Source organism: Herpailurus yagouaroundi, unplaced genomic scaffold (assembly GCF_014898765.1).
Source record: "Herpailurus yagouaroundi ecotype Mexico unplaced genomic scaffold, PumYag 355, whole genome shotgun sequence".
NCBI classification, from domain to species: Eukaryota; Metazoa; Chordata; class Mammalia; order Carnivora; family Felidae; genus Herpailurus; species Herpailurus yagouaroundi.
In genome coordinates, this window is record NW_024412572.1 from 9,240,083 (window position 1) to 9,267,136 (window position 27,054).

The 27,054-nt window shown below is 42.5% G+C and overlaps 1 protein-coding gene across 25 annotated transcripts in view; it reads right to left on the reverse strand.

Annotated features, from left to right (window-relative positions):
• The window catches only part of MICAL3 (microtubule associated monooxygenase, calponin and LIM domain containing 3), a 231,500-nt gene that overhangs the window by 61,458 nt on the left and 142,988 nt on the right, over positions 1–27,054 (reverse strand). For 24 of the 25 annotated variants that reach the window (XR_005786780.1, XR_005786781.1, XM_040462748.1 and 21 more), the window contains 2 exons: positions 17,633–17,721; positions 16,788–16,875 (listed from right to left, as the gene is read on the reverse strand). Coding sequence is in view for 23 of the 25 variants with exons in the window: in XM_040462748.1 (XP_040318682.1) it covers positions 16,788–16,875; positions 17,633–17,721 (177 nt within the window). In the remaining 2 variants the exon portion in view is untranslated. Of the gene's footprint in view, positions 1–15,386; positions 16,876–17,632; positions 17,722–27,054 lie in introns of those variants that run through there. The other variant, XM_040462770.1, reaches the window with a different exon arrangement.

Here is a 27,054-nt window from a genome sequence, read left to right on the forward strand (position 1 = left end):
ACGGGCAAGATCTCTGCCCTTGGGGAGCCTGCACTCTGATGGACTATGGGTGTCACATATCTGTTAAGAGAAAGCAATGACTCAAGGTGTCAAAAGGTTTCAACTGTGGTCATGTTCTAATAAAATGGCCCTGTGATTTGCAATGATTAGTATCATTTGAGGAAAAAAGTACTCTTGCCATTTTGATATACAGAGATTTTTCTCTTAAGGATGCTCTCTCTTATCAAAAGTTACTGGATATTTTTGTTGCAACTTCTTTTTTTAAAGAAGGTCAACTAATTTCAGATGGCCTTCTCACACATTCATCCAAAGCCTTGCCTGTCCACAATCCTGCACAAAGGAAAGCACCAAGTCATGAATTAGGTCTGAGCTATAAGGTCTCAAGGAGGTGTTAAGGAAAATAAAGTTTCCTGAAGAAAATTACCAGGCTGGCAGTACAAATCTAAATTCGTGAACCCAGTGCAAAATCTGTCACAGTGACTTTTATGTTACCTGATTGTTCACTGGTCTCAGAAACATTCACAAAATCACCCTGGGAGATTAGGGTGTCCCTCCTCACACAGAACCCCAACCCTTATAAGGCTACAGGGGGAATTTGTGTCTTAATTTTGTTTTCTCCCTGCTCTTGTTGAAAATGATACAGAAACTACACTCTCTCACGTTTCCTCATATACTGGGAAATAAGGATGAAACCATCTGAAGTGGTGGCTGGTCTAAAATAGAACCACCGTCCAGCCCAGAGAGTTTCTCTCTGTGGGACAAAGCCTGGGTCTTGGGCCCTGCTTCCTTTTGGAATGTATTAGGCTGCAGCTGGACCCCAATGACTTGAGCAGGGCTGGTCATAACGCAGTAAATAATCACCGTGGGTATTAATCCACTCTTTCCATCATGCTTTGAGCTCAAGTTCCCATATGAGTTGTTGGCTTAGTAGCCTGAGAAGCAGGCAGAGCACATACCATGCAAATTGAGTGCCATTTTGGCTTTCACCTGCCTTAGGGACTTCCTCACTGCTCTAGTCAAGCTGGACAATGTGATCTGGTATCTGTGGGAGAAGGACTTTGGCCTGTGTTTAGGATTAGGATGTCACTCCCAGCCTAGAACCCAATCTAGGGAGGAAAGATTTATTAGGGCTAGATAAAAGGCCCTACAGTTTGTAAAAGGCCTTTCTTTGCTTATTATAAGGTGCCTGGGACCACAAATTTGGGCTCTCCCCCTCTTTAGCTCCTCAGTTCATTTGCCTTAGTAGACTCTGCTTGACTGGGCTCACATTTTTACACCTTTTACAGAGATTTCTCATTCTCTGCACTAAGCACTTTGCAAGCATTGCAGCTGTACATGGAAAAGGACCCTCTTGCTTTGGAGACCAAAGAAAGAAGTTTCCAAGCCACTGTTAGGGCTAGGTGGCTTTTGCCCCTCTACCATCTAGCCCCCAAGAGACTCTACTATGGCTTCCTACTAGCAAAGAATCTGCTTCTGAAGCAGGTGATGAAGGAATAAAGACAACTACCTGTGTCAGGCACCGTGACAGGTATGCTACACACACTGGCCAGTGACTGTCACAACACTCTTGTCAAAACTATTATTACTATTATTACACTGAGGGTCCTGAGTCTCTGTGATGTTAAGTAATATGCCCAAAGGTTCAAATGAGGCAGATCCAAGACTAAACCCAGGGCTGTGTTACTCTGCAGCTTGGGCTCCTTCCATTAAACTATGCAGGGTAGAATTGTTAACAGCCCCTTACTCATGAACTATTTATTCTTCAATTGGGGTAACTATATTTTTATGTGGTCACAGAGAAAAGTAGGTTATGTGGATTCAAGGGGAAGCTCAGTTGCTCTGGAGACATTTAATTACCAAGAGTTGGGAAATTCTGTGCTAAATATTACATGACAGAAGCCAAGAAGGGAAAAACCCAACAGGGATCAAATCAGAACAGTGTCAGAAAATAAAACACCTGCATGGGAACGGGGGCTCATGCACACTGGAATGCTGTCTCTCAGGAATGCCGAGGGCACTTGCCCTCCCTTCATCAGGGTACTGAGGGGCCCTTTCTCCACCACAGCTCTTTGCTCTTCATCTGTGTGATTCCATGGAACTTTTACCCTTAAGTCTGTTTTCTAATGTTAAATTATTCTTCCTGTTATTATTACAGTATCTCCCAAAGGTGCCTTTTGGCAGATGGAAGTCCTGGTACACGTCATTATATGTGGCCAAGGCAAAAAGGTTTGTTTTAAGGTATATACCTGACTCTTCCTTACAAAAATTCTTACCAGTGTATCATATAGCTCTCTTGATAATATATTTTTCATGTGTTGTACTGTCTCACAGATAAAACTCAACTTGATCCTTAATAGTCAACTGGGTCACCCTACTAAAATAGCTACCTCTTTGGTGTTGGAAGTTGTGAGCATTTCTAAAGCACAGGGGTCTGGTTGTGTTTTCTCTTAAGTCTCATGAGAGCTGTGCTCTAGCTAATATTCTACCTTCCTTATCTGGCTGTCCACTTTCACATACCTGAGGGTGAAATATCAGAAGGGGGTAACTGTTGTGCAATGGGCCTTGAGCAAACTATTTTCACGTATTAGTTTATGTATATGCCTCACCACCCAGGAGATTCTGTACATTTGACTATATATAATCCATCAAATCAATCCAATGTGGAGCTGATCTCCGAAATCATAAAAGGCAGGTAAAGAGAAGGATGGTTCAACAAGGTAAGTCAAGACCATCCCTTCTCTTCTACTTCTGCCTATTGCTGCCTAATTCTGCCTACTGGATCCACCTCTGTCCTCTTGAAGGGCTCTTTCATGCATCTATCTCCTGTTCATGGGGCTGAATGTACCCCCAAACCAGAGGCTCTCCTAGGGAGTGGAATTATTCCAGTCATCTTTGTGTTTCTGGTGCCGACTGTTGTGTCAATAATGTGTTTTGAATAAATGACCAAGGTAAAAGTTCTAACCCTGTATCTAAACTAGAATATCAATTCACTATAATTTTAAGAAGTTAGTTGAACATACTATGGTCTCAGTTTCCTCATCTTACATTTTTTTTTTAACATCCATTTATTATTGAGAGACAGAGACAGAGCATGAGCATGGGAGGGGCAGAGAGAGGAGGAGACATAGAATCTGAGCTGTCAGCACAGAGCCTGATGCAGGGCTCAAACTCACAAACTGCAAGATCGTGACCTGAGCTGAAGTAGGATGCTTAACTGACTGAGCCACCCAGGCACCCCTCAGTTTCCTCATCTTAATGCAGAAACTTTAAGGCCTCTGTGGAGAGCCCCGAGAACAAATGGGAGATACCACCCTGTGAAAAGGGTAAGTGTACCAAGACAGCAGCTGTTCCCTTAGCACCTGGGAAAGAGAAATTCCTATGAAGTTGCCAAGGTCTTAGAAGACCTTGCATTAAGACTCTGAAAAGAGACTATCTCAAATAATCTGATGTCCAAAAGTAATGACTTCATTCATTTCACAGTAGAGAGTGGGTTAGTTCTAGCAGCAGCTTAGAACTGCTTCTAGTAAGACCAGACCCAATAACAGGCCAAAAAAGAGAGGTGCAAAGGCAGAGAAGTCTGCATGCAAGGCACTCCAAGCTGATGCGCTTTTCTCAAGATGCCAGGTTTAAACTCCAATCCCTCCTACTCTACTCCAGAGCAGAGTGCCAGTGGCACTTCAGTCAAGAGTGTATCCAAACCTGGCTCTCAGGTGGCTGACACATGGCCAGTTGCTCAGCCAAGAAAGTGATTTTCAACTTCTCAGGGCTTTACCCATAATCAGACTATCAATAAGGACAAACCCACATCTCCATGAAAGCCTCTTCGAAATAGGTTCTCTCTTAAAGACACAAAATCTCAAACAGCCATCCCTTATCTAGCCAAAGATATATTTTTGGAAAGGAACTAAAATCCCGTCCAGCAATGTCTACAACTACCACTTGATACTCATATTTACAACGGTTACATCTTTGTTTTCATCTGTTAGAAGGTCACGGAGACTGCCCTGGAGAAGAAACAACAGTGCTGGGGACAGAGGCTCTAGAAGGCTGATGGAATGGGGCACACTGACCTGCACTCGGAGAGTCCTTGCTAACGAATGACGCTGTAGCATTGGCAGCAGGTGGGGGCTATGGTCCTCTGGGCCCCCATAAAGTGCCCATCCATACACTGATTCCAAAAGAAAAAATCAGACCCTTCCCTCCTGCAAATGGGTCATGAGGTGGCACTGAGGACTACAGGGGATGGCGGTTGTGGGTCAAGCCAGCAGAGATGCAGACAGTCCCTAGGACCATGTGTAACCCTAATTCTGCCTAGGATAAGGCTAACTGACACCTGCTCAGGCCTGACTTTTGGGTTAGGTGTTAACAATTTACTTTAATGTCAACCCTATCTACGATTGTTTTCACTTTCTTTTTTTTTTTTTAATTTTTTTTTTCAACATTTATTTTTATTTTTGGGACAGAGAGAGACAGAGCATGAACGGGGGAGGGGCAGAGAGAGAGGGAGACACAGAATCCGAAACAGGCTCCAGGCTCTGAGCTGTCAGCCCAGAGCCCGACGCGGGGCTCAAACTCACGGACCGCGAGATCGTGACCTGGCTGAAGTCGGACGCTTAACCGACTGCGCCACCCAGGCGCCCCTGTTTTCACTTTCATTACTATGGTGAAAACTCCCTAGGGTATCATGGAATTAGTATGTGATTTCACATCCCATCCATGCAGGCCGAGAAAAAAGCAATGCCAAATTTAGCCAAGCACTTGCAGAGACTTAACAATGCTTCAAAAGAGCTGGCATTCGGTGCATGCAGGCCAACTCACCCCAGACCATTCCCCTAAAGACTAAAGAGAGCCAAACCCTTCTTACTGTTCTGTTCCCCTAATCTTTCCCCCCAGTCAGATCTCCCCTTCCCCTAAACCTCTGCTGGTTAGAACATATCCCAATGGGCCTTCTTGTCCTAACCCCACAGGACACACAGACCAGAGCGGAAGACCATCAGCCAGTCAGTAGAAACAGTCCTAATTCATTTTCTCACTCCAATTATTCCAGAATTTTCTGGAATTCCTACGAATGATAATATGTGATATTCCTATAAAGCTTTTAAATAAACAAGTTTCCATACATTTTAGCTTATTTGCTTTTTACAACAACCTTATGAAATAGAGAGGAGCAGGCTCTATTTTTTTTTCATTTTATAATTTCATATGTTAGGCTCCGAGAAGGTAATGACCAAAGATGACAAGGATAATAGGCTGCAGACTTGGAACTCAAATTAGAATCTTTTGTTATCAAGATCTATGCTTGTTCCATTTAGACCCAGCCCATTTCTCTGAGGCTGTGGTCTTCCCAGAAGGGTAAGCACATTCTGAGGGTGCAGGGACAATTAATTCACTGGAAAAAACACTTAGACCTTCATTCTTTACAAGTTTTTTTTTTTTTTTTAATGTTTATTTTTGAGAGAGAGAGAAGCGGAGTGTGAGCAGGGGAGGGGCAGAGAGAGAGGGAGACACAGAATCTGAAGCAGGCTCCAGGCTCTGAGCTGTCAGTGCAGAGCCTGACGTGGGGCTTGAACTCACGAACCGTGAGATCATGACCTGAGTTGAAGTCAGACGCTTAACTGACTGAGCCACACAGGCACCCCTAGACCTTCATTCTTAATTTATTTTTTCCCTGCCTTCTAAAATGTTTTGTAAATGCCCAATAGCAAATGCAATGTTAGTGGGGTACTGGCATGTACATAAGTATACATATTTTGGAATGTAGGTGTTCATAATTTTCACAGGGGGAGGCAGAAAAACTTAGAGATACTCCTGTAAGGCTCCAACATGGTCCTGTATCACCTTCATTATTCTCACACTCTTTCCTGATCTCCTACTGGGAACAATAAAATTGAGGTTAACTGCATATCAATGTCATGCCATTTCTGACTTTTTCCCTCAGGTATGATTTGGCAATAGCTGGAGACAGTTCTGGTTGTCATAGTCTGGGGAGGGGGGTGTACTGACATCTAATGGGTAGAGGCCAGGGATATTGCCAAATATCCTACAATGCACAGGACAGTCTCCACAACAAAGAGTTATCCAGCCCAAAATGTCAACAGTGATGAGCTGGAGAAGCACTGGCCTAGAATTTTTTTTTTTTTTTTCAACGTTTATTTATTTTTGGGACAGAGAGAGACAGAGCATGAATGGGGGAGGGGCAGAGAGAGAGGGAGACACAGAATCGGAAACAGGCTCCAGGCTCCGAGCCATCAGCCCAGAGCCTGATGCGGGGCTCGAACTCACGGACCGCAAGATCGTGACCTGGCTGAAGTCGGACGCTTAACCGACTGCGCCACCCAGGCGCCCCCAAGCCTAGAATTTATATCAAACTATTTCTAATCTCTCACCAACAGGCCACCAGTCCACCAAATATTCTTACTGTGGTTTGACTGGACTGGGTGCATTAAGAACAAAGAGTAGTGAGCTCATGAATCTTCATCTCTGCTGCCAAGGTAAGACATCTTGACCAACGGAAATGCAATATATGAATGGCCAACTGAAAACTGCCATGCTGAACAGACAGCTCTTGGCTTGCTGCCCACAGAGAGGAAATCTAGGGAAGATGTTCAGATTGCTGAGTGAGGAGCTAGTTCTCATGCACACACTGAGCAGATGTACAAGTCGTTGCATGAGACACCGGGACTTTCATCACCCTATGAAACACCTCCACTTACAAAAGATGACCTTGCTCACCCTCAGCAATGCCACTCAAGGACAACTTACCCATACCCCCATACTGTCCACACTTATCTTACGTGCGAGCCCCACGATTAGGCCAAAGTAGGAATTAAAGGAGACTTCTCCTTTCACTCACTTTTAGCTAGAATAGTCTGTGACAGACACATTATGGCAGGACCTCTCAGTAAACCGGGGAGAAAACTAGGCTTGAAGACACAATGTGGCAAAACGTTATCTTCTTTCTCTTTTTCCACTTTCCAAAAACATCTTATCTGTGAGCTCTAGGAGCTCCCTATCCTGTCATGCCTTTCCAAAGCTGTGTCCAAATGTGTTCAGGACACTTCTTGAAATCAGTTCTGTGCCTGCACCAAATTTTAACCAACAGGGCAAAACCAAAATTGTTCACCCAGAATGATATGTATATTTAGTCCAAAGATTTAAAAGTCAGTCATTTGACATGTGAGTTGAGTCCAAAGTAGCCCAAACTTGTGCAGGTAAGAACATCCATGTTTCTCTGACATCACAGGTGACTCTATTCAAACTGTCGGTACAAAAGAGGCATAGAATCATCTCTCTCTTCCCTCATACCCAAACTCTACCGAGGGCCAGGGCAAGGTAATTTCCTATGAGGACTCTGAATGATAGCTGTAAAAGCAGTAAGAATGAAAATGTCAGTTCAACCATCCGGGAGTGTTTTAAAGAAGTATAATAAAATGAGATAGTAGAGCCAGAGGATAAGCAAAGATTTATAAGTTAGAAACACTGGGGTCCAGGGAACAACAACAATAAACATCTCCCCCCACCCCCGCCAAACATAATTCCGTCTCCTCCAGGTTGTCAGCAAGGTATGTTCCCATTTGGAGGGACATACGCCTGTTATGGGCTTATTCGTGCTAATACAACTTTAGGCTTGATTTTATCTGTAATGAGCAAAGACAGCTGACATGGAGAAAACAAAGAAGGAGTCCATTTCATATTATTTACAGTCAATTCAGTGATTATTATTCTCTTCCTCAATTTTTGATGTTTTCCCCCCCTCACACCTCAGTGATAAAACCTTTCTCTCTTTAATATAGTATCTTCCCAAAGGCACACTCCTAGCCCTGGGATCACGCCCAGGAAACTGGAGGATGTATATCTCTCAGAAATAATCCAAATGCACACTCATTAATTTATATAGCACATTCACACATGTTTACAAAAATCTTATTTGCGGAGCTACACATAGTGTTTTTCCCTTTTACCAAGTACTGACAAGGTGAGGTTACAGAAAACAGATGAAGGGAAGCTGTATGGCATAGTGTGTAAACAATGCTCTTGGATCTTCTGCATGGATTCTATCCTGACTCTGTATCGACTGTTTATGTGGCCTTGACCAAGTCTGTTCGACTTCTGTGTGCCTATTTCCTCATCTGTAATATAATACTTCCCTCACAGGCTACTGTGAGGATCACATGAATGCTATACATAAAACTCCTAGACAATGCTTAGTACATATAAGTGCTAGGTTATTATCGGTTATTATTACTACTATGTGTCTTCCTACATTATTTTCTATGAGTTAGTACATAGACTATAGTAAATTAACCAGTATTCATCACATGGGGGAAACAATAGGAGTTAGCTTCAAGTTTTAATCTCTTATTTTTATTTGAGTTAAAGACTTTCGCAGAGAAGGGGCTCCCTTGATTATAAATACAGACAGCTCTCTGGTGCAATATTTTCAGCAGCATGAAGGATGGTTGCTAGCTATCAGCAATAGAGCAAAGCCTTTAAGACTCTGGCTGTTAACTCCTACATACTATCAATTCCCCGTTACCCCAGATGCCCAGTGCTGCCTACTTCTACAAAGCCCTTCACTGAGATTTGGATAGCCCTGGAGCCACCTTCCCTGCACCCTGTGTCCCAATGTTACTAGGGTTTTGTACCAATGCTAATTCCCCAAGAAAGGTGAACCAGCTAAAAGACAGGGAAGTAGCTGGTTTAGAGTAATTCACATTACAGTAACTCTAGGAGAGAATTTTTACTTTTAAAAGAAGAACCTACTAACTCAAGTAAGTCTTTTGTTGGTAAAATGGTGGGAGGGAAACTTTATAGTTGGTGTCTCTCTTAGTTCTAAAAACAGAGAAACAATAAATAAGCTGTTGGGGCACTTGGGTGGCTCAGTTGGTTAAGCATCTGACTCTTGATTTTGGCTCAGGTCATGATCTCATGGTTCGTGAGTTTGAGCCCCACATCCCATGTCAGGCTCCAGGCCCTGCACTGACATTGAGGAACCTGCTTGGGATTCTCTCTCTGCCCCTCTCTATCACTTGTGCATGCATGTACTCCCACACTCTCACTCCCTCTCAAAATAAGTAAATAAACTTAAAAAAAAAGAATGAATAAGCTGTTATAATCCTATTATAATCAATATCAGCTAGTCACTGGTTATCGGGTTGAGCTCAGCCTAAGAAACCCCCTATGAGTTAACTTTTAGAGACAAACTCTTCTCCCTAAGGTTCCAGATAGAGTCTACTTAATCATACTTTTTAGTTTCAGGTTTGCTTTCTGAGCAGCTACCACATGTTAAGAGGATTACCCTCTCTAGAATGTACTTTCATAGTATTCCTGGCTTTATTATAACCTTGAAAGAACATGAGAACTGAATGAAAACATATTTATTTAGGCCTTTGCCAGTGAAACCGCTCTGGTTTTGTCCTATGTTTGCTGAGGAAACCAAAACTCACTGAGGTCCTGAGTTTTCTGGTGCCTTATGTCCTTGCCTGGTAGTGGCGGTCTTTAGTAACTGAACTTGGGGCCCTTACCCTTTTAGCTGAGTTCATCTTTTTCAGGGACTTGGCTTTAGTAGAGGCCCAGTAATACTAGGACACAGGGTGCAGGGAAGGGAGCTTTTGAAGCTTAGAGAGGCAGAGAGCCCTGGGTGTAAAGTTCTTCTGGTAACAGGTGACTTACTATGAAATAATTACTAAAGGCCTACAATCCCAGGCAAGCACCTAAAAGAAAACAGTGACAAAATGGAAATAATCCTGATATTTTACAAAAATACAGAATAAGGAATTCAATCACTTAATAGGCACATTTGGAACAGTTTCATATGATTAATGTACAATCACAACAAGCTAGGTAAGAAAGAATAGAGGTGAAGAAAACATACGAGGCCAATAGAAATTCTGACTCAGTTGTAAAAATTTTTCTACTAATTATCCTAGGATGGCCCCAGGAGACTCTGTTCTATAGCAAGGCAGAGCTGGCGCGCTGGACTCCCTTTCTGTTGAAATGTGTTCTAAAACTCCCCCTTTTATGCCAATGAGGGGCCCCTGTGAGGGGTGTGAGCCTTCTTCATATTTTGGGAGCTCTCGGACTATACTTGTGCGTACAGGTTGGGAGGAAAAGAACAACATCAAAGCAAGGCAAGGTCGAGTTTAGTTAGCTTGAGTTAGGGTTTGGGCGCTGGCAGTGACTCAACCTTTTGCCCATTGTCCTTCCTGGAGGCCCATAAAAATGCCTCAGAAATAATTCAAAATGTTCATAAACTACGCAAAGCTACGTGGAAGCTGACCCACAGGAAGTAAAAAAGGAAACAGTGTGCATGTGGCTAGTGAAACCTGGAAGTAATTGAAGGAGAGTCACTTCTGCTGGAGCCCCGCCTCTCTTCTCAGGCATATGGAAGGTGTTTCTGCGCAAAAGCCTACCCCGTCCAGAATGTAAGTGTTGAAGAGACAAGGAGCAATTGTGAAGAAAGAGCTATCAGGAGCCAACACACACAGCCGAGAATTATGGGCAGTGATGAGACAGAGAGAGGAACACAGCCCCATGGCCTAACCTAGGCAGGGAGTGCCAATTTGACTTCCCTCCCTCTCATTTCATTATGACTAATCTACTTGTTGGCACTTGCTGGATGCTTGGCTGGGTGTGAGTTTCAAAGTAAGGACTGGTTTTGGAGTCTCCATGAGGTTTTGGAGCCTTGAGAAAGGGACTGGGATTCAGGGAGGATTCTTCCTGAAATCTCTGTCTGGCTGCTATATTTAAGACAGGCCCACATGGGCATTTTTCTTCTATTTGTACGTCAAGGGGGACACTTGTGGGACCTGGGTCTGACATGGCATCATTTTGCCCTATTTTTCAGTATGAAAATAGAGTGGCCCATTTTCATTGCCTGTACTGCTTCCACATCTACACCAGAGGATCCCTCATAGGGAGTATCTAAATTAGGGACATCTTCAGGGAATTTATGAGAAAAAAGAGAATGGATTTCAAGAAGTTTCAGAAAGAAACTGAGACCCAAAGGGAATTATTCAGGGTCTTCACAATGGGTGGCACGGAATCACATCAGGTGTCAACATCTTCTTGTTAGATGCCTTAGGACACTGTTCTGAACAATGTTGGCTCTCCTCCCCTTTATTACTGGGGCATGGAAAAGGCAACAGAGCCAAAGGTCAAAAATTTGAAAATTATATACATATATTTATCCTTACTGATTCTTAGTCAATTTATTAATTGTTGCTTATTGCATCCCTCACATCCCAATTCTTTTTCTCCCAGCCTTTTTCAGGCACCAGGATAGGGACTGACTCATTTCAAAGAAAGGGGAACAACAGATCATAGACTTGGAGGTGGGGGTGGGAATGAGCAGGCCAAGAGAGGCCACTCAAACTCTCTGTGGGGATAAATTCTGAACCAGCCATGCTCTGAGGATTACAAACAACGGTGTTCTGACAGAACTTTAGGCTCCCTGACAGGGCAGTCTGGTAATCTAGAATGCCAGGAGAACCCAGCACTGTGCTTCTCTACTCTGTGGGTTAACCTAAGAACTCTAGGTCCTAAGCAGACTGCTTCAGAGTAGAGGAGGCCAGGAAGGCCTTTTTAACAACAGACACCCAATTCTCTAGAGCCCAGTGGGAGCAGACTTGGTGCTGAGTGCTCCCTCACCAGCTGCCCTCTTTTGGCCCAATTTAGCACCAAAGGTGGGCTGTGCCACTGTGGTCCGTATGCCAACACTGCATAAGAGGCCATCACTGCTATGGTCACAGCAGTGTGTGTGAGAAGGGCCCAGGTTCATTTCTCCAGGCTTGAGAGTGAGTGGCCAAGCAGAACTGGATATCCTAGCTTAGTGTCTAGGCCACAGCAAAGACAGAATGAGAGAGACATCAGCTGGGAAGAACAGAACAAGAACCTTCAAAGTCACCAGGAGTGAGGTCACTGTGCCTTAGGCAAAAGCCTCAAAGCCGAGGAGAGAAACATAACTACCCCAGTTCCCTATAGCAGTCTGCTAGAGTCAGGAACAGGAAAGGCAGGCACCTGGCTCTGTGTCTCCATGGCAGACATGGGCTCAGTGTGTGTTTCTATCCCTCCATCTGCTCTAGTCCTCAAGTCCCTCATGCTGGCTGACTGGATGTGGGGCACAGGTGGTGTCTTTCCGCTCTTTTCTATCTGCAGCTGCTACAGAACAAAATGTCTTCCACATCCCCCATGAATAGAGGCCCTTCTGTTAACGACAATCTATATTTTAGGTGTAAACAGCCCATTTCCCCATTTTAATACATCTACACTCTCTCCTGATCCCACCCCAGAACTGATAGTCCTGAGGCACAATGGCTTTCAGGCCCACTCCTGAGACCTGAAAAGCTAATCCCTTTCCCACCCTCCAAACAGGAAAAAGGGAAGGAAAAGAAAAACTCAGAAACCTGAAGATTGTTTGGAATTTATTCTCTTAAATAAGAATGGTAACATTCGTTAAAAAAAAATTAAAAGCACAACACCTTAGTTTCACAGCAACGGCAAAAACAAAGTTACACAATGAAATTAAAAAACTCACAAAGAAACACACCAAAAACTCACATCACAGATTAAAAACAAGGGCAAAAATAAAGGCTTTAGGGAAGGCCAGAAGCGGACAGGTGATGCATTCCTTGGCACAGTTCGTCCTCCCTTGCTCTGGCATCTCTGTACCACTGCCATGGGAACCTGGCTTGCTGCCATCCCCCCACCTCCACCCCAAGCCGAATGGCCCATGAAAAAGGGAACCCCTTAATTCACTGATCAGGACTTCAAGGCCATGCTGCAGCCCCTTTAGGAGGGACTGAAAACAGTCCACTGCCCGAAAGACACCAAACACCGAGACAATAGGGAAGCTACAATAACTAACCCAATGTAACTGATACACAAGCCTAGAAGCAAAACAGAGGTAAGGTGGGGGGTTTGGTCTTCTGTGGCATTTTGCAAGCAACAGAACCCCTGCTTTCCTAGTCTGCTCCCAAATCAACTTTCCGAGGTTGGGAGTGTGTGCTGCTCATTTTCTGAGACATCCACGCCCCGCCCCCCCCCCCAAAGTCTCCACCTCCACAGGTGTGCTGGTTGCTCTATTCCCATAAATCCTGACCCTAACTCTAACCCAGGCCAGTGGCATGGTTCCCCAGTGTAAAAAAGCTCTCTTGATTTCCAGAACCAAGGAACAAGAAGCTTCAGAAACAGCTTCATTATTATTATTATTATTATTATTATTAGTTAGGACACAATATATAAATATCTACTTGTATATATGAAATTAAATCTACATAAATATACATGTGTATGTGTATAAATATTTACACATCAACATCAAACTAAGACTTGTGGGGGAGGGCTGGGGAGTTCAGCTGGACTGTAAGATTCTCTTTGCTCTACTAAGAAGTTACCCAGAAACGCCTACAAGGGAAGGGAGCCTGGGAAGCAGTGAGATTTCCTAACTTTGTCCTGACAGGCAGGAACCCCAGGAGTGCATGGAATCCCTCATACTGCATGGCTATTCTAGCCGGTGTGGGAAGTGCCTGCATTTCCTAATGGCCCATGTGGCATCCAAACTATGGAATCTAATGGTGATCATGCAAGGGTTGTCTAGGGACAGGGAGCAGGCACCCGCCACTTGCAATCTGCTAGGCAGCTTTTAAAATTAACACTATCTTTTCCATCCCATCTCTGTGGCCTGTACTAGAAGAAAAAAGCTCTTCTCTTAACTTATGATTCCCATAGCCTTTATGATTCATTTTTGATTGTCTTCTATATGCTATGAACTGTAAAGGGAATTCCTCTCACAAAGAAAGGATCCAAAAAACCTGCAGCTGAGGGTCTTGTATTCAAGGGGAAGATAACTCATTTAGGGTTTTTCTTTCTCTACCTGTTGTTGTCCCACTTTTTCTTAAAGTCAGGGCAGGTGCTAGGAGGCCAGGGTAAGAAAATCTGTGCCAGGTCCACTAATCTATTCAGTGTAAGAAGCTTAGAAACAAAGCATTTACAGATGTGGGGAACAGAAAAGAGGGTTTCTATGTTAAAAGCACATTATAAACAATAGCACTGTAAACAATGTCCTCCTCCAAACACTAAATTAGCAGCAGTTACAGATTAGGTTACCAGAGAAAGACAACACTGCAAAGCAGGCTGAAAGCAGGTTCTCTTAACTTGTGGGTGGTTTGGTTTTTTGGTAACGGCAGTAATTTTGGCATAACGGGAAAAGAACATAAGGGAAAAGAGGGTAATGCCACATATACAGAGGTGGCACAGGGCAAAAGCACAGCAGGTCAAGTGCCAGTCATAGCTTTTTCAGCTCTGCTTCCTGGGAGATGGGAATCTAGGAGGATGGTTTATTTATACACAGTGGAATCAAGTTCATTCATTTATAGTCTTTTCTTGTCTAGCGTGCAGGAGAGGAGATGTACCATGGGTCTGGGTTAATGACTGTTACTCATGACACATATTCTGGAACCCTGAAATACCTGAGTTTTTCTGAAGCTTTTCAAAAGGAAATTCTAGTTAAGCTTTAGTTTGAGATTTAAAGAAAGATATCCCTATCAAAGGAAAAAAAGAAATCTACTTCATGCCAACTCTAAACTACCACCCATAATTCCGTTCCTTTTCTACAGAGGCTAGCAAAGATCAGACACCTCCTAGGGGAAGTGCTGGAGCTCTGGAGCACGTTCAGACTCAGAGCTGTAACTTCCAAAAGCCCGAGTCTCCAGGGGCATCAGCCCCAAGCTCTAGTGTTCCCACTGCCCTACAGAGTACCTTAAAGTGGGGGGACAGTGCCTGCCTCATTCATTTTAGGAGCTCACGTGGTGATTCCTTTGGGATGCCACATCTTGAACCCCTTGTGCTAGAACATGTAAGTCATGTTCAGAATCAAGAACCACAGGGGCTGAGACATCCTCGGGGCTTTGATTTTTTTTTCGCATTGCCAACTCTCATCTCCTTGCTTTGTAGAATATTCTTTTCCTTCTCTATGGAAGCTTTAATTCATTAGAACTGCTAAAAACCTGAGATCCATTATGCTTCCACACTAGACAGTAAGAATGGCAAAGTGAACCACATGGGAAAGTGAACAAACTTGGCTTGTTCAGAAATGACCTGAACTTCATTGTGTTTCTTTTTGAAGAATGTTCTCCACTCGATACCCCAAAACCAAGTTCATTTCCTTGAGCTGTTTTACCGAATAGCCAAGTTCCTTGGAAAGTCCATCTCTGCTGGACGAGGCCCAGACTGATGAGGTGGAGCTCTCACTTGGTCAAGTGCATATTCTAGGGCTCAGAGCTGACCTCTCTGTCTAGATCCCTTTGGTAATTTTTCTCTGCCAGCACTTCCCTCTGGTGCTCTGAGAGTGTCAATTGCAAAAGGCTGCCAGCATTTCAGGGGAAAGACAAATTATAAAGGGTTTCAAGGCTATAGAAGGTTTCAAAGTCATTCGTGGCTTAAACATTCCTATAAAATGTTGGTCCAATTGGCAGGGCACTTAAAAAGCTTCCCTGGATTATAATAAGGGCATACATAGGAGGAGAGGCCGAATTTTACCTAGCTCAGCTGGGGTTTGCAGGGTCTCGGCTTCCAAATCCCTGCCCTCTCTGGGTATATTCTCCCTTTCTCCAGTTCTTAAGGGAGCAACTCTGAAAATCTCTCATTTGAAAGTGGAGTGGATAATCCTTCTCTTTTCCAATTTGGAAATTTCACTACCAACTCCTTCTCCATAGTTCCTAGCATTAGCTGATAATCTTTAGTTTTTATATGGTAATTTTCATGAGTTTGTAAATGGCTGCTTGAGATATATCTGCTGTGAAAGACAGAAAAAGTGTGAGATATAGAAACACGGCCCTGTTGACTTCCTGTCTCACCTACACAATGACCCTGGGCTGTGTCTAGTCTGGGGCTGTAATGAGGGCATTAGGACCACTCCACAGTTTGTGGTACACATCTCACAGGCTGGCTTGACATATAGCAAAGAGACTCAATTTTAAGGGTCAATTTTAAACTACAATTCCTCACAACAAACCTAATGTCCACGAGCCATGAGCTAAAACCAGAATAAATGTGTTTTTTAGAGGTAGGGATAGTGTCATTCATCTCCTGACATAAGGAAATGATTAGTTGAAATGGAACAAATTAGGGTTTGGTTCCATTAGAAGTTCAAATGCCCCAAAGTGATCAGGACAGGGCATGTCCTTTAGTGGGTTACAGGTCAAATAGAAGAGCCATGTCAGCTTATCTAGATACCTAAGTAGGGAGTGGGATGCAAAAATTTCAAGTTTGGGTGAACATAAATCCAGATCATGGGGTCTTATTGCAATTCCATGCTCTGTCAAAGAAGTCCAAGACAAGAAGGCCCTGTGACTCTAGATTCTCACTCGGGTCAGTGATAAAAGCAGCCTATTCAGAATTCCTGTTTACCTGGATGGGGCCTAGACCAACCACCCCAGTGTGTCTGATCGGTGTGGGCAGGCCCCAGGGCTATAGCAACAGTACTTTGAGATTCTGAATAGACATTACTAAAGCTTGGGTGATCCCGCTTACTAGATGGTGCCCCTACTGGCTCACGGTCTGCCAATGAAACTCCCCTCTGATTTGTACCAGCACCTCCGACAGGCCATAGAGAAAGGGGACTCCAAATGCAAGCAGCTGGCACATGAAAAAGGAGTCCAAAGGGTTTTGGGTCACTTGATGCCCAATCGAAGAAATGTTGCTTTGGAGGTGCTGGCTCATCCCCTTGGCCTTGTCACAGAGGCCAAGAGAGTGACGCGCCACCCAGCCAAACAAGGAAGTGAGGCTACCTGGGGTTCTCTCAGCAGGGCTGGCAACGGCGCTGGCCCGTCCATTTGTGTCCACAGTGGGGCCATCCTGCAGGGGTTCTCTGGCCTCCTAGGAAAGTCCGCAAGAAAAAGAAGAGTGACTGACTGAAGCACTCAAATCTCAGGAGGCGGTGACACCTGCCTGGCTGATTTACTGCGCTCACCTGTCAATCCAGGCTGTATGTCTCACAGTATTAAAAAAAAACAGGACATATTTCATGTAGAAATCACCAAGAGTCAAAATCTAGGTCTACCCTGGAATACCTTTCCTTTCCCCACAAGTGCCACTACAGTCAACAAAAACCTCTCAAGGATGTGTTAGCCTGCATGCTGACAAGGTAATATCATGTAGCAAAGGGAATACCTGGTTTATCTTGATAAAGACAGGTGGAGAAGCTAGTTACTCTCATTAAAAAAAAAAAAAAAGAAGGAAAAAAGGTACTTAGTAAAGTAATTCACAGAAATAAAGAAAGTGCAGATTATTTACAGCCACGTTCCTTTTCAGGGTGTCCGTCTCTCAGAAAGATGTTTATTTACAATGACAAAAGTCTTTTATATGAGTGAGCAGGAGGGAGGGTCTAATATAGTCTCTCAAATCCAACTCTGGTGGTGTGTGGAACATTACCTTAGTGAAATGCAACATTAGATTATACTTGAAGAGTTGGTTTCCTTCCCAAATGGACTGCGACCATCTCTCAGGCCATTCCCACCCAAAGGAAAGGCAATTTAGTGGCCTTTCAGCAGGCCCTGCTGGCCACACCTTCACCTGTCACTGTGCAGAAATGTGCCTGCTGCTTCTCCCCCACTTACACATAGATTACCATTACCTTGCCAGACAGAGGAGCCACTGCCGGTCTCTTCCTCTGTGCGGAGCCAGAGAGTCGATAACAGTAGTGTGGTTTGCAGTAGAATTTACCTGTGCAGAAGAGGCAGGAGAAAAGAAGTGAGCAAGACTCTTAATTCTGAACTTGACTCCCTCGTCTTAGCACACTCCTATCTCTCTCCTCTAGCCACAGGGTGCTGTCACCACTGCCCAGGGTTCTTGTCCAAGGAAGCCAAGCCCTCCCTATAAACTTTGATTTCAGCCCTCCTCTCCCTTTTGCCCGAAGGGGGAGGGGGTTTCTTTTGGATATGTGAAGGCCATTGAGCGATCACCCAATCAGCGCCCAGAGCAAAGACGTGAAGCCTGCATGGCAGGGCCAGCAAACAAAGTGGCAGTGTGTGTAGAACAAAGATGTGGTCACATGGAAAGCTGGGAGTAACATTTCTGGGGAAACCAGAATGAACATAAGCGCAGGGTGGAGGCGTGAAGACTGCAGGGGGTGGGGCGGCATTGAGCACTGGCTTTGACAGGACCCCCTCTGCTGCTCCCCTCTCCCACAACTATCCACAAGCCAGCCTTATGACCCCTTAGTGGGTGGGATCAGCATTAAAAACCAATACAAAATGAAACCAAACAATCCTGCAATGGACTATGAATAGAATGAAGCACAACAAAATGCATTAAAGTGCACAGTGGCATACTTAGAGTTAAGTATCAGTCCTTACAGCTTTTAGTTGTGTTTATAGGTGTTTACTGGGTCCTAAACATTTTCTTTTGCAGGTGTGGCCCAAAATTTGAAAAACAGATCCTGGCTTTTCCCATGACACCGGTAGTGGGAGTCAGTCACAAAAGGTCATTTTTTTTTTAAACCTTCCCTTACTCCCACTTAAAAAAAATTTTTTTTTTTCAACGTTTATTTATTTTGGGGACAGAGAGAGACAGAGCATGAACGGGGGAGGGGCAGAGAGAGAGGAAGACACAGAATCGGAAACAGGCTCCAGGCTCTGAGCCATCAGCCCAGAGCCCGACGCGGGGCTCGAACTCCCGGACCGCGAGATCGTGACCTGGCTGAAGTCGGACGCTTAACCGACTGCGCCACCCAGGCGCCCCACCTTACTCCCACTTTAAAAGAGCCAAGGCTTTTGAAAATTAAAGGACAGACCATACTATAGCAACTGTTGAAACAGGAGTAATCCCACTTATCCTTTTCATTTGCAAAGGGTACTCCTCTGACAAAACAAACTTTTCTGCTCTCAAAGTTAACATAAGAGAACCTAACCAGAAAAACAATAAAAAAGAGCAATGAAAACTAAGAGCCAGCTTTTTGAAACAATAAACCAAATGGACAAACCTTTACTATACTATACTATACTATACTATACTATACTATACTATACTTTACTTTACTTTACTATACTAATTCAGAAAAACAGAAGACTCAAAAAAAAATCAGAAATGAAAGAGGAGACATTACAACTGATACCATAGAAATAGGATCATGAGAAGCTACTATGTATAATTATACACCAAAAAGCTGGATAACCTAGAAGAAATGAACAAAGACCGAAAAATATATATCATACCAAGACTGAATCAGGAAGAAAGAGAAAATCTAAACAGACCAATACTGAGCAAGGAGACTGAATCAGTAATCAAAACTCTCCCCAAACATAAAAGTCCAGGAGCAGATAGTGAATTCCACTAAACATTTATTTATTTTAATTTTTTATTAAAAAATTTTTTTAAATGTTTATTTTTCAGAGAGAGGAGAGAGTGAGCGAGCATGTGTGCGTGCACCTGAGTCAGGAGGGGCAGAGACAGAAGGAGACACAGAATCCCAGCCAGGCTCCAGGCTCTGAGCTATCAGCACAAAGCCTGCCACGGGGCCACTAACCATGAGATCACGACCTGGGGCCACTAACCATGAGATCACGACCTGAGCCCAAGTCGGACGCTCAACTGACTGAGCCATCCAGGGAGGCGCCCCCCACCTCCCCCGCCCAATATTTATAGAAGAATTAACAGCAATCCTTCTCAAACTATTCCAAAAAACTAAACAGGAAGGAAATACCCCCCAAATTATTTTATGAGGCTAGCATTACTCTGATACCAAAGCCAGATAAGTATACTACAAGAAAATTACAGACCAATAACCCTGATGAATACAAATGCAAAATTCTCAACACAATATTTGCAAACCCAATTCAACAAAACAACAAAGTGGGATTATCCCTGGGATGCAAGGATGGTTCAACATACACAAATCAATAAATGTGATACACCACACAAACAAAGTGAAAGATAAAAATCATATGATCTCAATAGATGCAGAAAAAGCATTTGACAAAATATAACACCCTTTCATGATAAAAACATCAACAAATTGGGTATAGAAGGAACATACCTCAATACAAGAAACATCATATACAACAAAACCACAGTCAATATCATTTCAAAGGTAAAAGGTTGAAAACTTTTTCTCTAAGATGAGGAACACAAGGATGCCCACTCTCACCACTCCTATTCAAGAAAGTACTAGTCCTAGCCAGAGTAATCAGGTAAGAGGAAGAAATAAAAGGCATCCAAATAAGAAAGGAAGAAATAAAAGTGTCTTTGTTTGCAGATGGTGATCTTACATATAGAAAATCCTAGACTAGATTCTACTGCCAGAGCTAATCAACAAATTAAGTAAAATTGCAAGATACAAAATCAACAATACACAGAAATTGTTTCTTTTTTTTAAAGTTTATTTACTTATTTTGAGAGAGAGAGGGAGAGAGAAAGAGTAAGCAGGGGACAAGCAGAGGGAGGGAGAGAATCCTAAGCAGGCTCCACACTGTCTGCACAGAGCCTGACACAGGGTTCGATCTCACAACCTGTGAGATCATGACCTGAGCTGAAATCAAGAGACAGGTGCTTAACTGAATGAGCCACGAAGGCACCCTGAAAGCAACTGTTTCTATACATTAACAACAAAACATCTGAAAAAGTAAAGAAAACAATCCTATTCACACTAGCATCAAAAACAACAAAATACTCGGGGCGCCTGGGTGGCGCAGTCAGTTAAGCGTCCGACTTCAGCCAGGTCATGATCTCGCGGTCCATGAGTTCGAGCCCCGTGTCAGGCTCTGGGCTGATGGCTCGGAGGCTGGAGCCTGTTTCCGATTCTGTGTCTCCCTCTCTCTCTGCCCCTCCCCCGTTCATGCTCTGTCTCTCTCTGTCCCAAAAATAAATAAAAAACGTTGAAAAAAAAATTAAAAACAAAACAAAACAAAACAAAAAACAACAAAATACTTAGGAATAAATCTAATTAAGGAAGTGAAAGACCAATACACTGAAAACTACAAGACTTTGATAAAAGAAATTTAAGAAGACACAAACAAGGGGAGCCTGAGTGGCTCAGTCAAGCGTCCGACTCTTGGTTCCAGCTCAGGTCATGATCTCGTGGTTCGTGAGTTTGAGCATTGTGTTAGGCTCTGCACTGACAGCACAGAGCCTGCTTTGGATTCTCTCTCTCTCTCTCCTTCTCTCTGCCCCTCCCCTGCTCTTGCTCTTGTTCTCTAAATAAATAAATAGATAAATAAAAGACAATAAAAAAGACACAAAGGGAAAGATATTAATGAATTAATATTGTTAAAATGTCCATATTACCCAAACCATCTATAGATCCAATGCAATTTCTATCACAATTCCAATGGCATTTTTCACAGAAATAGAAAAAAAAAAAAACACCTGTAATTTGAATGGAGCCACAAGAGACACTGAATAGCTAAAGCAATCCCGAGAAAGAAGAACAAAGCCAGAGGCATCATACTTCTTGATTTCAAACTCTATCACAAAGCTACAGTAATCAACATAGTATATGGTACTGGAACAGACCAATGGAACAGAATCAAGAACCCAGAAATAAACACCACATATACAGACAACTAATATTTGAGAAGGGAGCCAAGCATATTTGATGGGGAAAGGACAGCTCTTCCCAACAGTGATGGGAAAACTGGATAACCACATGCAGAAAAATGAAATTGACCCGTCTTATACCACTCACAAAAATGAACTTGCAATGGATTAAAAACTTAAGTGTAAGGCCTCGAACCACAAAACTCCTATATGAAAACAGGGGAAAAACTCCTTGACAGTGGTCTTGGCAGTGATTTCCTAGATATGACAGCAAAAGCACAAGCAACGGAAGCAAAAACTACAGAAGTGAGATGACATCAAAGTCAAAAGTGCCTGCACAGTAAGAGAAACAATCAACAAAATGAAAAAGCAATACTTCTCCCTACAGAATGGGGAAAATATTTGCAAATCATGTATCTGACAAGGGGTTAATATCCAAATATATAAAGAACTCATACAACTCAACAGCAAAAAAGCTAACAACCTGATTAAAAAATGGGCAGAAGAACTGAAGAGACAGTTTTCCAAAAAAGATATGCAAATGGACAGCAGGTAGATGAAAAGGTGCTCAATATTACTAGTCATTAGGGAAATGCAAATCAAAACCACAGGATATCCCCTCACACCAGTTATAATGCTACCATCAAAAAGAGAAGAATTAAGTGTTGGTAAGGGTACGAGGAAAAAGGAACCCTGATGAATTTCTGGTGGGAATGTAAATTGGCGCAGCTACTTTGGAAAACAGTGTGGCTGTCCCTCAATAAATTAAAAATAGAACTGCCATATGGTCCAAAAATTCCACTCCTGGGTATATATTCAAAGAAACGGAAAATCAGGATCTTGTACAGTTTCTGCACTTCCATGTTCACTGCAGCATTACTCACAATAGCCAAGATATGGAAACAACCTTAAATGTCTGTCAATGAATGAATGGATAAAAAAGATGTGGTATATATACACAAGACAGTATTAGTCAGCTATGAGAAAGAAGGAAATCCTGCCATTTGTAATAACTTAGATGGACCTTGAAGGCACTTTGCTAAGTGAAGTAAGTCAGATAGTGAAAGACAAAAACTGTATAATCTCACTTATATGTGGAATCTAAAAAAAGACAAACTCAGGAGATAGCACAATGGTGGTTACCAGCGGTTAAGGGGTGGGGAACATGAGGAGATACTGGTCAAAGAGTACAAACTTTCAGTTACAAGATTAACAAGCTTGGGGAATCTAATGTACAGCATGGCGATTATAGCTAACCATGCTGTATTATATGCTTGAATGCTGCTAAGAGAATGGACCTTAAAAGTTCTTACCACAAAAAAAATTAGTAACTATGTGATAGGATGAAGGAGGTACCTAACACTATGATGATAATCATTTTACAATTTATAAAAGTATAAATCAACACACTGTACACCTTAAACTTATATAATGTTATGCGTCAATTATATCTCAATAAAGCTAAGAAAAAAAGGGGAGGACCTAAAAGTCAAAGGAAATAAAAATGAGATGGACTTCTTTCTTTTTTCCCCTTTACTTGGTGCTCTGATTACATCTTTCTTCTTTTCCTTCAAAGTAACTGATTTCTCTGTACTTTTACCTGTACCCTGCTTCTCAACACGAAATCTTTTAGAAAAACATAGTTTATGGACTTTTATAAGTCAAATAATATTCATATACATAATATGTTTTCTGAAACAGAATTTCCCACTACCTTTTGGCACTTAACCAGAACTCAGAAACACTACATCTATTGTCAGGAACACTGATAGCCAAAGGACCAACAATCTCACTGCTTTTTTCTCTATGAGGGGAGATGAATCATGGGTTGTTTTTTTCAGCTTGGACAATCTGTAATAAACCATTTAACTTTTGTGAATTTTGGCTAAGAGAGAAAATGTAATTAGGAAAAGACAAAACTATTAGTCCTTGGATCGTATACTACTTTTTTGTCTGTTCTGTATTTTAATCTTCTTTATGGAACACTTCCCTCCTCCACGTGATTTTGATGGGCTATCAACCATGAGGCCTAAAATTATCCACCACAAAAATAAATATATGACCTATATAGGCCAATCATAATATCCCCTTTCCTTCTAGCCCACTGCAGGATATAGCATGTGGCTAAGTCAGGCTAACCAGAGCCATTCTTGGCGATTCTCAGGGATAGTGAGGAAGGGCAGCCCTTCTCTGAGACTGCTATCTAGAAAGAAGATATAAATCTAATGCTTCAACTTTAATCTGACTTGAGTTTCTATTACTTGTTACCAAGTCTTATTTTATTACAGTATCAGAAAACTACAGTTATAGGGGTGCCTGGGTGGCTCAGTCGGTTAAGAGTCCAACTTTGCCTCAGGTCATGATCTTGCAGCTCCTGAGTTTGAGCCCTGCGTGGGGCTCTGTGCCGACAGCTAGGAGCCTGGAGCTTGCTTTGGATTCTGAGTCTCCCTCTCTCTCTGCCCCTTCTCAGCTCACATTCTGTCTCTGTCTCTGTCTCAAAAATAAATAAATGTAAGAAAAAAAAAAAGAAAACTACAGTTATAGTCACTTTCACTCCTTTCTTGTATTTTTTCCCCTGCATTAGTTTGTTTTTTTCTACAAAGTAGAATCCTAGATTTTAAAATACAGCTCAGTAGGCTAACCTCCAGGGAATCCTCATTGAATTCTGCTACGGTATTCTATTTTAATAAAGAAAAGAGGCTTAGGTTTCAAAACAAGTCCCACAAGCCTAACCAAAAGGTAATTATCAAGAAAATTCCAGAAACTTGTTTTCTCTATAAATGCAGTACAATGTGATAGAAGGAATATGAGCTCTGAAGTCAGATCTCAGTTTAAATACTGTCTCAACGACTCAATAGGCATGTAAACTATTTAGCATTTTGAAACGTTTCTTCATGTAGAATATGAAGATAATACTCATAGGGTGAGATAAGTAAATGAGAGACCACATTATGTGTTATAGGTGCTCAATTAATGTCTTCTGCCTCAAACTCTTTCCACATTCAACTTGGTGGTACTTTTTGCTTCTTAGATTAATAACAAAAAGAGCTAATTATTTTTAATTATTATTTTATTATTTTTAAATACAATTTATTGTCAAATTTGTTTCCATACAACACCCAGTGCTCATCCCAACAAGTGCCCTCCTCCATGCCCATCACCCACTTTACCTTCTTCCCCACCCCCCGTCAACCCTCAGTTTGTTCTCAGTCCTTAAGAGTCTCTCTTATGGTTTGCCTCTCTCCCTCTCTGTAACTTTTTTCTTCCCCTTTCCCTCTACCATGGTCTTCTGTTAAGTTTCTAAAGATCCACATACGAGTGAAAACATATGGTATCTGTCTTTCTCTGCCTGACTTATTTCACTTAGCATAATACCCTCCAGTTCCCTCCACATTGCTGCAAATGGCCAGATTTCATTCTCTCATTGCCAAGTAGTATTCCATTGTAAATATAAACCACATCTTCTTTATCCATTTGTCAGTTGATGGACATTTAGTCTCAAAAAGAGCTAATTTTTATGTAACATTTACCACGTGCCAGATATGTATTATAACGTCTACCAATTAATTTAATCCTCAGAACTCAATAAGGTAGATATTATTATCCACCTTTTTCTAGTTGAGGCACAGAAGCGTTAAGCAACCTGCCCAAAGTGTCCCCTACTCAGTAAATCTCACAGAGGACTTGAACCTACTAGTAAGCTTGACTCCAAGACCTATACCTTTAGTCACTACACTATGATGCCTGTCTCAATTAGTGAATACAACCACGCTAATGTTATAAACTACCCACAAATTATGGTTGATTCAGTCAAGCCACTGATTTTAGATGATCTAAATAAATGAAATCTTGATAATTAACTATGGGAAAGACTAGAAAAAGAAATTGGAGGAAACAGATGGCTAAAGGACAAGCTTAAGCCAAAATGGGGCCATGCATTTATTCATTCAAAAACTTACTGAGTGCCATTATAGGACAGGTACAAATCTAAACACTGAGAATGTTCCAGTCAAGAAGACAGACTAGTCTCTGCTCGGATGGAGCAGATGATATGTGAATAAGTACCAAGCAGTGATGAGTACTAGAGATCAGGAGGTCTGAAAAATGCCCCTCTGAGGGGAGAATATGTGAGTGAAGAAGTGAATGACAAAAAGCCCACCCTGTAAAGATTAGGGGGAAGTGTATTCCAGGAGAGGAGACAGTGCCAACTCCTAAGGTAAGCAGTGGCCTAATCATGTTTATGAAATGGAAAGAGACCAGTGTGGCAGGAGTATAGTGAGCTAGGGACAGGAAATGCAGGCTGGGGTAGACATGCAAAGCTCTCAGCCCCAGCAGATTCTATTTGTACTACAGCGGACCATAAGAGTACAAATCAGGAGGTTGCAAAAATCCGATTTACATCTTTTAAGATTCCTCGGTTGCTTTGTGGAAGCAGACTATAGGGGGCAATGGTGGAGGCAGGGAGATCAGTAGTCCAGGTGGAAGATGCAGAGTGCGGTCAGGGTGGTACTTGCAGAGATGGAGAGCAGTGGACTATTTTAGGCTTGTTGCTACCAATGGAGGCCCTTCACAAAACACCTTAGCCAGTAGGGTGTTTTCTCTCCTTGAGGCGACAGGGAATGACCTGATGTACTGTCTGATTTAGAGTCCTTGTCTTAAGAGTTGGCAGCAGTTGAAAATAAGCGAGTATTTGGGAAGAGAAAGAAGATCTTAGTTTTCGGGTAAACTGCATCCTTTTAAAAGAGCTGAAGGGAAGACTAATTAGGGACAAGGGTAAAAAAAGGTGGATGTTTCTCTAAAGTGTAAGATTCTCAGTTCACCTGTGTGGAGCTGACATGGGCCCAGAGTCACTAATCCCAGGAGGCCAACCTGGAAGGGATCCCAGAGGTCATTTAGTGCAAACCAGTACTTACTAGTTGTGTGAACTTGAACAAGCATTTACAACTTCTCTGAATTCACTTTCCTGATGTATATAAAATTGCAATAATAAAACTAGTTCTGTATAGGGTTGTTGTGAAGGCAGAATGACACGGTACATGTTAAAGAGCCCAGCATAGTGTGGGGGTTATTTCTTTCCTCCTACAAATGAGCTATGACTTTCCTGTCTTTTTCTTATCTGAGGGCCTTCAGTTAGATTTCTGAGTCACATGGTAATGTGGATGAACAACAGGCTAAAACTTCAGGAGCCCCAAAATTCCATTCTTTTCTCCAGTTCACTTGTCTTTTGTCGTGGGGCTGAGCTGATGAAAAGTTTATCTGGGTTAGAATTTGGGGAGCTTGTTTGGATCCACTGTCCTCCCCACCCCAGTGTCAACAACAAAGCACCAACCAGCCTCGTCTGTGCCCAGTGTCACAGTCATTTCCACCTGAGCTCCTGTCATTCTCTTGCCTAGTATGCCATCTCTTCCTCTACTTGGCCATTTCATACTTCTCTCTCAGAGTCTCACCTAAGGTCAGTTAAGTCATTCCTAAAGGCTACTGAGCTTCATTGATTTCTTCTTCCTCTAAACTTCTACAAAGTTA